Source organism: Eimeria tenella, genomic scaffold (assembly GCF_000499545.2).
Source record: "Eimeria tenella Houghton genomic scaffold, Eth_scaff88, whole genome shotgun sequence".
Taxonomy (NCBI): Eukaryota; Apicomplexa; class Conoidasida; order Eucoccidiorida; family Eimeriidae; genus Eimeria; species Eimeria tenella.
In genome coordinates, this window is record NW_013543462.1 from 70,195 (window position 1) to 83,466 (window position 13,272).

At 47.5% G+C, this 13,272-nt stretch overlaps 2 protein-coding genes across 2 annotated transcripts; one reads left to right on the forward strand and one right to left on the reverse strand.

Annotated features, from left to right (window-relative positions):
* Nucleotides 1-4,821: 4,821 nt before the first annotated feature.
* Nucleotides 4,822-6,468, reverse strand: ETH_00018200 (uncharacterized protein; the record flags this gene model as incomplete). The annotated part of the gene is made up of 2 exons (XM_013378466.1): nt 4,822-5,081; nt 5,595-6,468. 2 exons carry the CDS (start codon nt 6,466-6,468, stop codon nt 4,822-4,824), a joined length of 1,134 nt encoding a protein of 377 aa, XP_013233920.1.
* Nucleotides 6,469-6,930: 462 nt separating this feature from the next.
* Nucleotides 6,931-9,861, forward strand: ETH_00018205 (uncharacterized protein; the record flags this gene model as incomplete). The annotated part of the gene is made up of 1 exon (XM_013378467.1): nt 6,931-9,861. The coding sequence occupies one exon, from the start codon at nt 6,931-6,933 to the stop codon at nt 9,859-9,861; it is 2,931 nt and encodes a 976-aa protein (XP_013233921.1).
* Nucleotides 9,862-13,272: the final 3,411 nt, after the last annotated feature.

Genomic DNA, 13,272 nt, shown 5'->3' on the forward strand with positions numbered 1-13,272 from the left:
CACTTATTGAAGCGTCCGTAAGTTGAGTTTGTTGCAAGATAAATAGTATGTGTGACGCCTATAGCTAAACTTTCGCTCTTGGCTTTCTCGAAGCATTAGTCCTTAAACAAAGAAGCTTTTATCAAGCTTCATGTGAGCACGTGATGTGTAGAAAAATAATTTGCCTGTCTTTCACAACTGAAGTTTCTGCATGCGTGGAACAAGAAGCAAACATCAAGGAGACCTTAATATTCCCTGTTTACTTCTCATTCCGTGTGGAACTAGTAGTATTTGTGTTTAGACACATTTCGACGTATCCTCAGACTACGTTGCTGTCCTGTTCCCTGCATTACTTTGCATTTTGCTTGCATAGTTATTCTGACAACAATAGTAGTGGACGTGAAATAACTATGTAACCAAAATAGGGCTATCAAATAGTGCTAAAAACAGAACAAAACAGTACAAATCTTTTTGTCAAAATTATTTATTTTCTGAAAACTAGATAGAGTACGCATTATATTTAATAAGTTACTTCTGATTCAAATTGTAAACGTGTATATACGTATATACATGTATATACATATCTACATATGTATATATATATATATATATATATATATATATATATATATATACGTTTAAAGTTAGAATCAGAAGTAACTCTCTGTATACAGAAGCATAACAATAAAAAGTAATAAACTAATATCTTGTCCATACACATATTTTCAGATATTTTAATATCTGAAAATATGTGCGTCTGAGCTATATCAGCAAAATATATTTTTTCGAACCCTTTCTGAAAGACTGCGATACCATTTCAATGTGAAGTCAATTTGATGAAGCAATATTAAACACCTATCTATAGAAAATTCTGAAGTTTCACTATATAATTTAATTAAATCAATAAGAACTTATTTAGGAGGTAAATTATATTTAAATGCTCCGTCTTCAAGCTATATTAGTAAACTATACTTTTTTCTTGAGCGTTTGGTGAAATAATTCAAAAATTGTTGCTTATTGTGCACACTTTTCCTCACCAAATTTTAACAAAACCTTCCTTGCGTACTAACAATACAAACATCACTTTAATTTTTAATATATTAAAATTTAATGTGATATTTGTATTTTACAAGGACAACAAATGTATTACATTGTGGAGCCGATCCTAATCCTGTGTAACCTGCATGGGGTTCAAAGCAGAATACGCTGCGCTGGCAGCGATGCCAACCTACGTTCTCCCTGTCAAGCGCAAAAGGAAAACATTTACCGACAGAATATACCTCGCCTGCAGATCGAAGCTGACCATAGAGTATTGGGAAGAATTCGATTTGTGTGTCTGCCTCCCGTATAGCTGTCTGAACATACTGATTGACCACAAATCGTGAAATGCACGTTTTGCCTTTGGGACGCCTCTGGTGCAGAGAGCGCTGCAAACTCGGGGGCAGAGCCACCGAGTCAGCGCATGGTCAAGTCTCATGAAATAACTCCGCTTTTCGTCTGTTTGTCCATGTGCAAGTGCAGCACAGTCTTCCAAGGCCAAGCCTATTCTTGTTTCAGAAGTGCAACCCTTTTCCTTTCCTATCTGCTGGCGTTTGATATGGTGGTGCTAAGTAGCCTTCAAAGCAGTTAATCCACGTAAAATACCTTGATATGCAGCCATTCGTCCACATTTTGTTTTAATTTTTGCTGCAAATAGTGATACTGAAACAATCATTTCGAGAAAACGGACCAAATGCTGGGTGACGCGCGAGAGACTAAACCATGGCAGCTCGCTTGTTTATCCAAGAAAGGAAAAGAAATTAACTGAGACAAAAACAGCACCGTTAAATTTTTGTTTCGAAGGAGAGGGAAGCAGCAGTAGCAACAGGAAAGGTGGAGACAGTAGCAGCGTCAACAATCGAAAATGCAGTGCCCTCCACTAAATTCCCGTAATTGCCCGTTATGCTTCGCTGAAACTCACACAGGGGCCACAGGGGCAAAAGCATCATTTTAGCGGAAGCCAAATGTAAAGTTAAACAATATGATGCTTGAATTCTGAATTGGTTACTGAAGCGGACAGAAGAGAAGCAGCGTCAGAAACAAAAGCACCAGCATAGTGAGTCAACAGCATCAGTAGCAGCATTATGAATTCTAGGTTGTAGGAATTTTGATTTTCTAATGCAGCAACGCGTAAACAAGGGATCCGGCTGTGCTCATGTTGGGCGGGCTGTTATTGATGGCACTTTGCAACTCGCCGGATAGAAAACACAACTGGGCGCTAAACGTTCAAGGGAATAGGAAACTTTAGTACACGAAACCAACCAGTGGGGAAGCGCCGTAGAAGTGTCTTGACTGTCAAGCCGCTGGTATGCCTCGTGGCTCTTTAGCTCCCCTAACTTGACCTAGCCGTCAAAAGGAGACCTTGACGTTTTCAACACTGTGTTCATGCACTCTAGTCCTGCGTGTGTCGTTGCTGGCGCGCTGCTGAGGCCCTCCTAAAGCATGGCCACAGGGGTTTCTATCCTTTTTCAGGGCTCTTAGCAGGCAGCGAATGCTGGCAGTGGCTGGAATGCACTCGGGTCGGCCCTCATCCCTAGGACTGTTCCTCCAAGGCACTGACCTCACTGCTGTCGTCTTGCAGACAGCCATAACCTAAAAGGCGACGTATTGACCGTGGCTGCTATCGCGGATCCTCACGAGCGTCTTTTTAGGATACCTCGACTGCAGAATAATCTCATTCAATGCGTTGGTGGCAAAGCGCATGCAAAGAAATCTAGATGAAGCCTCAGGTGCTCCGCCTTCAGGGACATGCCAAGCCGCTGCATGGCTTTACATCATGTTGGTTGCTTTGATATGCTGAAAGACATTTTTCGATGAGGTCTCTGCAAGTTGGTAATGAAAATTGCAATAGTGATCGCACGAAGCTCGTTTGTTTGCTAGGCCGTTCTCCTGGGCTCACTGGAGCAGTTTTCTTTCGGTTTCTCCACAAAAACTCCCGTTTTGAATATTCCGTAACAGCGTATCTGGTTTGCATCATTGACAGCCTGTTTGTTCCAAACGTTAGTACACAATGTTGGCCTGCTCTACAGTAAAAGAAAGGGGAAGATGTTCTGAAAAGAGTTGTGAAAATTTGGATAAAGCGCGATACATTATTTTAAGAATGACCTTAATTGTTGATATGAGTGGTACAGTCAGTTGTCTTGCGCTCTAGTTCAGCTACTCCAGACAAGTCTCCACAGTTATAGATTCAACAATCTCTCGGATTGCTTGTGAGGTACTTCGCAAGAATGAAGTTAAAACTCAATAATGCTCACACAGAGGATAGTATGGCGTATTTTGCGCGATGAGCCGGAAGGTGTTTTTCCTGGCGTGACCAACTCAGGTCACACTGAGTTTGTCATGTTAGCCTGGCTTGCTAACGACCACACTTAGAAACACCTTTTGAATTATGCAAGCCATAGCTATTGCTCCGCGAATTCGCGCTTCATTCTCAATAAACTTGTGGATGTGAAAAAAGCTTATTAAGGCCTTCTAGGCCATAGAGACAAGTGCATTTTGACTGCCATACGCCTAGGACTCAATAAAGCATTGAGGGGCGCTGAATAGAAGACTTGCGTTAGGAAATATTTTCCAGCTAAGCTGCATTCTTGCTTTGTCTTATCCGGCTTGTTGCACTTTTCCTAGTGAGACTGCGCATGCTTTTCTGGAGGCCCGCGAATTCAAATGACTCCTGAAAACCTTAATTTTTATACGTGCTTTTCCCAGGATCTGATGCCATATTGAAGTTTACCGAATCGCACTCGACATGACGTGTGCGGCGAGGGACGTTCGTCAATTTAAAACTGCGGGCTAGCTGTCCGCGAATGATTTGCATCAAGAGCACACTTCCAGTGCTCCCTCAAAGCCAACTGAAGTCACGTGTTACATTCTAGCCTCAACAGGCACATGTTTTTCGCCCAAATCTATGATGAACGCAATGAAGGACGGGCACGCACAGACAATCAGCACAATCATAAAAAGAAGGTAGAATAGTTGCACAAAGGATACAGTGACTAAGGAGCCCTGGAATCTGTTCCAGGATATTCTACAGCTCCAAGTCTCTTTTGTTGCTCGCGAAGTTTAACCAATCACAGTTTTGATAAGGACATTGCATGCAGGCCCACGACACCTTCGCGAATTATACTCCAAACTGAAACACCCCAAGTGTGCGAAGTCTTCCTACATCAAAACTACTTAACTGTTATGCACTGCTTCCCATTCAAGGCCTGATTTTGCTGGTGTTTGGCTGCTCGGAGCAAGATACACTTCTGTATATGACACACACGCGTTTGGTAATTTAGCAAGGCGCTAGACACTGCATGCGAAAGGTGGTGAGTTAATCTGAAATAGCTCATCCCTGCCTGTTCAGCAGCCAACAAAGTGTAGAGAACTAGGAATCCGCTTGTTGATATCAACACTTCGACGCCATGTCGTCAATGCTGCTCCTAAAAATATTTTTCAGAGTCTATGTCATACAGACGAATGGTGCCGTTCTTATCCTAACAATTCCAGTTCGTGCGCAGGGCAGAGGGTTAGTTATGAAACTTGGATAAGTGTGTAGCGTGTTGAATTGTTCTGTAGCAGAGTGGCATTGACGTGTAAAGGAAACATTGAAAGGGCTCTCGGAGCGTCGTACGAAAGGAAAAAAATCAAATGAAAGAAACGTTCACAGGACAAAAGCTTTGTGCTGCACGGAACTGAAGCTAAAGGAGAATCTACAAGGACCGTCTAAGCAACAAAACGTACGAGACAAAACGTTTACCAGACTTTCAGTTTGGGAGGCACTCGCGTTCCTCTCCACAATGGCTCAGTTCAGATCATCGCTTACGTTTTTCCGCCCGATGAAGCACTGCTTCCTAGTTTCCCGGCATGCTTAAACAAATCTCGCAGGTGTTTTCTTCGCGCCTTCATTGCCATAAGTTTTGAGCGGTTACGTGAAGCGTGCTGTATTGAGCCTTGGGTGTCAATATGACTCCTAACACCAAGCGCTTTCTCCTCAGCCTGCCGGGCTTCTATAACGGCAGCTGTCGCCTTTTTGCGAGCTAACAGCTCTGGAAGAGGCATCTTTTGGGTCTTTGTAGCAGCTGAGTGCAACAGACAGGAGACAAACGAATGCCACGGATAAAGCACTCAGACCGACACCAATGACACAACTAAACCAACTACAGCTGGGCATTACCCACTAGACTTTGGAATAAACTGTGCGCAAATCCCAACTCCGCTTTTGTGGAGACCCTCAGCGTATTATCAGATGCGTGTTCATCACATAATCTCGAATACAGGACAGCTTGACGCTTGGATGTAGTGTGCATGGACAGGCTTCAAACGACCACTCACCAAAGCCAAGCGCCCTAAGGGCTGTGTTTAAAAACTGGCGACGTTGGAAGCGACCCAAGTAGGGGTAAACTAAGGAGCAACGCAGCAAGCATCGTGCAAGGCAGTCCAGAGCTAGATGACAGGGAATAAATCGCTACAACAGCCCCCTACAAACCCTTCAAAAAGCACAAAGCAACAAAACGACTGGGAAAAAACGCGAAAAGCAGGAACACAACACTTTCAAACCCCAGCCTTGGAAAGATCGATATACAGAACCCCACCCATATTGCGGATGTCTTGAACCGTTTTGTCGAACTCCTTTTTCGCATCTTTGGCAGGCTCCGCCTGGTCTTTCCTATGCTTATCGTCGCGCTTCTCTGCTTGCGCAGCGAGCGGCACGAAGTTGGCACCTTCTGGATCCACGACAAATGAGAGGTCTCTCAAACCATTACGTGTCCTAAGGGACCTCGACACTTCGCCATTTTCTGCTGTCGCGCAGCTAATCTTTGTTGGGCACTGACCGCCCGCAGGTGCTGACTTGAGAATGGGACGCAGTGCACATGCGCGCATATTGCTCCACTTCCTGATATCTTTGGCTTGTCGTTTAGATTTCGATTCCCTTTGGTGGCTTCGTCGCTTTTCCGAGCTCTGCCATGGCGTGGGAGGGAGCACACGAGCTGCCGCTACATTCGCATGTACGGCCATTGAATGCCTTTGCGTCGGGGTATCGGAAGACTTTAAGTGAAGGTAACGTGTCTCCTGAGCTGAGGAGAGCGCCTCACTAGCTCGTACTTTTTGTCTCTTTTGCGTCGGACTTTCGTCAGTGACTCCGCAAGTGGGAGATGCCTGGGCAATCGGCCTGTGAACCGTCTTCCTACCGGATCCTCCCCCGCTTGATTGCTCCTTTATGGCGCATTTCCGGGAACTGCTCTGACTGGATTTCTTCTCATCTTGCTGGTCGTCATCGCTGTCGCCCCACATACCGTGGCAGTGCTGCCGAAGCAAGTCGTCGACTAATTCTGGAGGGAGGCCCGCAGCGGCAGCAGCATCTCTACTTCTGTTAACCTTCACTATGTTTGCGCTTCGGAACCCTTTTGCAGCAGGCTGAGAGCAAGGACCGACTTTCTCAAAGGGTGCGGTGTCAGGTCTCTTCATGGCACCGGAGAAGCAAAGCAGGCGATTCCCACGACCGGAAGATCATTTATACGAAAACATACCTAAGTACACAATGGGATAATCGCTGTTGCGAAATACTAAAGCTTCGCCTGCAAGCTTTAGAGATAGCATATCCGCTATTGGCCCAGTTGTACAGGGGCCCCCCATGGTCAACGCAGAAGGGCAAACGCGTTGTGAGCACAGGGATAGGGATGCGTATTCTTGCCTCATCATGATAATTTACGGTGTTTTTGAAATTAAGATATATAAGAAACGTTGTGAACCTTTCCGTGCATTTTCGCAGACTTGAGCAGCAGGGACGTCCATGTTATCATGGAGTCTCTCCACACCTGGAGGAGAGGAAACAATCCACAGATCTCCGTTGTCTCTTCTTCTAGGTATTCTTAATTCTGGATTAAATCATTTTACAGCTCGTGACGTTTCCCATCCGTCAACTTCCGAATGAATAACTATTTTTGGCGTCTTCAGCCAATCCCCTGGAGACGAGAGGGCTTCGCTTGCTGGTCTACAATCCATGCAAGCTGCAAGACAATTCAGGGATTGGCACCATCAGACAAGGAGAAATCGCCTACTGAGAAATCGACGCCAGAGACTTTAGCCGCTTCAGTCTGCAGTTCTTCTACCGCCTTTTCTGCTCCGTTTTGCTACAGCGGCACCTGGCTGCGAGCCCAGGCGCTAGACGTTATTCCACAGTTTCGGAGCTCGATCAGTGCAGATCAGGCCGCTGTAAAAAGCCGCAGGAGGAAGCGACCGCATGCTCTGTCAGCGTTGGCCGACATCAAGACAGGGCTTTGGCAAGCAAGGTGCCTGGATGAGCTGCGCAGCAGACTTCTTGGAGCGTCTCGTCGACTGCAACACCTGAAGAGACCATCTTCCAGGCCAAGCGTGAAAGGCTGCACAGCTGGGAGCTCGTATGCTTCTGAACAAGCAGAGACTTTGGAAGAGTTCCGAAAGCTGACGCCCACCTTGGCCGCAGCACTGCGAGCTGCTTCAGATCGGATCCAACCTGTAGTCAATGATGTCCCTACTCGCCAGCTTTTGCTCACTTGCTGCAACCTCGCACAGCGTCGCTGTTGCGCACCATCTTTGGGGGCCGCTGTCCTGGAGCAACTGCTAGTGCAGCGGACACCTCTCTACGCACACGAAGCAGCACTGGGCGTCAAATTGTCAGCCCTTCTGCTGCAGCAACATTCACGACCTACCTGTTCTGCAGATATTACCATTCCATTGGAACAAGCAGAGATTGCCCAGCCAGCCAGCACCACAGAGGAACAAAGAGGGTGCCGCCCAAGACTCGTTGGGAGGCGGCGGTCTTCATTTTTTCGATCGCCAGCAGCTGAGAAGTGTTTGTCCTCCATAACTTTTAGACCTTCGCCATCTCGTGCCTCTTTACATTTTTCACGAGAAAGACTGCTGCTAGATGCTGATGTGCACGAGCAGAAGGCACTGCAGAAATTGTGTCTGCTTGTTGCAGTTCGCTTGCTGAAAGTACTGCTGCATAATGCAGACCTGAGAAAGAGCCTAAGTGTGCGGACTTGTGTGCGCACTGCTGAAGCGTGCGCTTTACTGGCTACACAAAGGTTCCAGAGCGAGACTACAGTGCATTCCCCAGAGACTTTTGCCGGTGCCGTCAATGTTGGGCTCTCGTCAGCTACTGGTCCTCAGTTGGGGAGATTTACTTCTGGCTTGAGTCGAACACAAAATATTTCTCTGCCTGAGCATGTTGTTATTTCTAGTGACGACTTGGTGTCATCTGCGGGGGAACATCTGGCGGGAAGAGCCCTAAGAGAATGCCAGCTGTCCTTTACTTGCCCGGTTTTCAAGTTGTCTGTAGCCGCTGCCGCTAACTTTGATGCAGCAGCAGCGCTGGCAATGGCGGCCTTATGGCGATGCCTTCAGCAGTCACTTGCCCCTCGAGTTGCAACGCTCCTGCTTTCGGAAGCGGCTGCTCGCCAACAGCGAGACGCAGGGGCTGAGGAGACTCCGCGGAACGCAGAAGGATGGACAGACGGCCTGCTGGGAGCTGCAATGATTGCATCTGCCAGGGTGGCTGTGGCTCAGACGTGCTCAACACGTGAGAAGCTGTTATTGCAGCTGCTGAGCCACCTCCAGCGCAATACCTCTCAACGCCCTCATCTCCAGCTACTTTGCTCGCAAAAGGTGCCTTTGTACAAAGCAGGTGAAGAAGCTTCCCAGGACTCTCTTGGCAGCCTTTTGCCGCGCTTGAGCCACGCTGCCATTTGTAGAATGAGCCCAAGTACCCTTGCCTGTGTGTGCCGTTCCCTTGGCAGTGCGGGGACCAGATTAAGCACACGAGTAATTCAGTTCTTATTTGACGCAATTAGGTCTACGCTTTTTGTCCACGAGAAGAGTGAAGCCAGTGCTCACGATGACTCATTTCGTTTCAACAGCGAGCTGCCGTCAAGACATTCCAACCACGAACCATATGAAATTCGATCTGTTGCTGGCGCAACTGGTCCTCGCCGCAACGGGAACGACAGTCCATGGCTGGCTGCCCGCGCCCACAGCTACCAAGCTCTACCTTCAACCGCAGGTGTAAGTGCATCTTATGGGAACTGGTGCACTGTGCTGTGGGCATCCGCAAAGATTCTCAAAGCGTCATGCTCTCCTTTCCGGGGGAGTGACCCTTCTTTAAGGCTTCAGCGGTTGCTTGGAAGGCATGTGCTCGTTGCACTCATTGTAAATCTTGCTGCAGCGGAACCGTCTAGTGTGGCCCAGGTCGCTGAGGGACTTCGGCTGCTTTTACTTATTGAAATGAAGGCATCAACCTGCAATCAGCTGCATGAAGAAGCCTCTACGGAGCTGAGGAAGCCGCTATTGCTTCGCCAAAGACTCTTTGGGCATCATGAGCTGGTGTCAATCTTACAGACCCTTGCAGGCCACTTCGTGCAGTATCGCAGATCTTTCAGAACATTAGAGGTCCTCATCCTTCTGCGGCTCTTTGTGCAGCTGGATCTGCTGCCTTCCATAGGCATAAGTTTGCGGCCAAGAGGAACAAGTTTGACAGCGGTGAGCACACCCAGTGGGACCTTAACAACGAGTCAAATGGAAGCGAAATGCACAGTGCTTCCGGGTTTATCAGTTTCACGCTTTTTGAGTTGTGCACTTGGGCACCAAGCTAACCCGGAAAATGTGCGGGCATTGACGCCGAAGATAGCGGAATGCCTGAGGAGCCAGGGAAAAGACGTTTTTGCCGACAGTGAGCAAGAAGCTTCACAATCATTAGAGCTGTTCACACAGAGTTTGCTGCGCGCAATCGCGCTGAAGTACCCCGAGGAATTGCAGAGACTGCCTAAGGCACTACATCAAAGGGCGCCTAAGTCAGGAAAATATGGTGAGAATGGGTCTTGACTTACGGAATAAGTAATATGACACTGTGGTATTTTGCGGTCCCCGGGGCCCTCACTTATGCCGCTACTCCCGAGTGGGTGAAACGGCTCGTAGAAAGGATCGAGTGCCGCATTTTTGTCTATTGTAGAACCAGGCAATGAAGCTCGGAGGGGTAACCTAGCCTTTTATATTCGTAGTGACGTTAATGTGTTGTTGTGATCGGATGTGCGCAAAGAGTGAGTGAATCGGGCATATATGTGGAAAATAGTAATTAGAGGACAATCGCTGCATAAATTTATAGAGGCGCAAATTCGTTGCTGATAGACGATTTGAGGTGCCGTGGTGACGGCAGACCATGCATCACCGCGAGGGATTGCGCCTGCTCTATGCGCAAGCAGCAAATCTGCGTCCATGATTGGTGGGCACAAAACTCGAAAGTTTCCCTCTCATCAAATTGTAGATGCAACATCCGAGATGCTCCCAGTCGGTCTGCACAGTGCGTATTTTGTTCACCGGAGCTGCTGCCGCAAGGGTAGGCTGGCGAAGTACCAATGAGAGGTTGAGTACCCACCTAGTCTTTCATTGGTACTTCGCCTGAAGTTCAGACCAGTGATAAAATCATAGACATTTTAGGATTTCGTGGTCTCACGGCTCAAGCGTGCTGCCGTGCACGCTGCACTGAAGGAACAGCTTACAGCCCACAGCCGCACAATGGGACGTAAACAGCTCCACTTCCAACCGATGCAACTGAAATTAAATGTATAGATGAAACATTCAACATTTTCTGCACAAAAAAGTTATAAGTAACCCAGTTCAAAAGCGCCTGGCGTGGAAGAAAGGCTTAGGGACTTCGCCACAGCTGAGTGCACCGAGCCTGCATGAAGTAACTTGCACGACAGGAATACCACTGTACGCCGACCGTTGTGAACATCCCAAATTTGAGGGGACTTTAGCAAGGATTAAAAACAGTGTAATATGCTTATCGTCATCAGTCTGTGAACGACAGATCCTGTGATCCTGTGACTTCAAAATAACGCAAACTCCGCCACTTCAAGGTCGCAGTATTCCAAATTGACAGAAATCCGAGCATGCTTACTTCCATATATTCACATAAATTTTATAACAATTCATATGCACAATTGTAGTCAGTAGCTATCATTCTTAGTGGAACCGGGCGCAGGGCCGCTCGAGGCATCGCGCTCGAGTCCGTGAATGCCTTCGTGTATGGAGAATTCCAACTCCAAAGGGAACGTAGGCGTGAAATATGAAATCCCCATTTGCATCCGAAAAATTTTGCTCCTTAATTTTGAGCGAAGCCTGCATTATTGCTTCCTTTAAACCTACTTGCTAGGATGCATGAATAGAAAATGATGGCTAGCTTTATGCGGCGAGACCCCACCGAGCCACAGGCACGCAACTTATGTCACCTGAAACAGCTGTCTTGGCCCACAATAAGGGATCACATTGAAATTTTAACCCAATCACCGATTCTAGTTTACAAATCAAACACTTTTTCTCGTCAAGATGGACAGCTTCCGAGTGTCCGTCATTGTCTTTGCAGGACTCGCGGCGATTTTTGCTGGGGCCACTCCGCCCCAAGAATCGAACGCCTCGTTAGTATTTCGGCAAAGAGGAGGATATTGGGAAAATGAACAAATACCCGGTTCTGCAACCTTGTTAATCGCGCCCCGCAAGTACAGACGCAATACATCATCGATCCTGCTGCCTTCCGTCTTGGTAGCCACGTTGGCTCTTGTGGTTGCCATCGTATCTTGCTTTCTAGCAATAAGTGCTCACAAGGGACCAATCAAAGATGGGCCAATACCCCGGAATCTAGGAGAGGAAGGAGAATCCTGCTCCGTAAGACTCCACACTTCAGACCACCAGGCCGGCTCAAAAAGAGGTGCCCAGCTGCTGGTACAGTAGTGTTCAGTATGGCTCTAGCTTAAGCCGCTCACGCTTTTGCATCTCGCTAATCTGCGGTGCCAGGTGAAAACGGTTTGTCGGTAGTGAAGCAACTTGAAGTATGTAACACCTGTTGTTTATAATTCTGAACTGTCTAATCAAATGCGAGCTGCTGGACCAAAATGTCTGCAATTTAACCACTAGCTTCTCAAAAGAGTAACGCTCTCTGATGCTGCAGCAACCTCACGGGGTGATGTTTGGGGGAAAAGACATGCAGGTTGGCAGGTATTAGGTTTCGGAAGGGATGGTGTTCCTGGTAGAGCATTGTTTCGGCGAATGCCTCCATTGCATGGAGCTAATACACCTGAATTGTGCAAGGAAAAAGTGCCTTTCAAGAAATTTCAAACGCTGGGTAGGATGCTAACCCACAACGTTTGTTGACATTGGACGTTGAAGATAATGGCTGTACAGCTGCCGGTGGGCGACAGCAGTGGCGCTGAGGGTGAACGTAAAAGCCATGCAGTTGCTCTGTCGTGGATTTTCAGTACTCTCTTTGCCAGGTAAAAGTTCAAAAAGTTGAGATGAACGTAATAATCCAGGTAAATGCACATCTGCAATCCAGGAAACAACCATGCACTATAGTTAACTTGTTGATGCTAAACGGTATGATGCCGAACGGTATGATGCCGAACGGTATGGAATGCGCAGGAAGAGTGCTACGCAAGTCACATACACTCGCAGGCAAAGCGCAGCCCTGCCAGAGCAGCCTCAAGCCAAAAATATGTCGTCTGGGCGTCGTTGTAAACAAACGATTCAGGGAAAGTAGTCATTCGTGCCTTGAAGCACGCGCGTACATATGTTTGTCGGCCCACTGTGACTTGTGGGTCGTGTGCAAGGTGTGTTGTGTGCTGCGTTCAAGCGGTGGCAAACGAGAGAACAGCGCTTCTTAGCTTAGTTCATTGGTTCAGTGCGTTTGACGGCTCGCTTGTAAAGGTCCAATTATTGGAAGGAGCACATGTGTCAGATATTGGAGCTTTTGCGCCATTTTTTGTGCCGACGTACGGTGTAGGTATGCCTTTATGAGTGTAGAGCGCGTTGTCGCACCGTGTCTGCGGCGCAGCGCGGAGTGCTGCTTGCTAGTCACTGTGACAAGCAACAGCGTGCAGAGAGGGGAACTGCTTCTCATGAGCCTGCACATTTGCACAGGGGAGCACAGTGGCTCCCCTTTCGTTTGATAGCAGTGGAAACGAACCCCAGGATGTTCTTGCGCGCCCTTGTGCGCAGATGTGCTAATCGTTTGTAAAGCGTAACAAATAAGCTGGATATCCAGTCTGTGAGTTGCATTCGGCACATTCGTGCGTTTTATTTTTCCTCTTCGTTTTCTGCCTGTCGCGAGGCCTTATCGCTGGAAATGAGCGGGACGCGCATGCGAGTTTCGGGTGATTTTTGTTGCATTCTCTTTCTTTGTATAGCTTGCAGGTGTTTGCGGACATGGAGAGACCCTTTGTGAAGCAATGACGTGCTGTT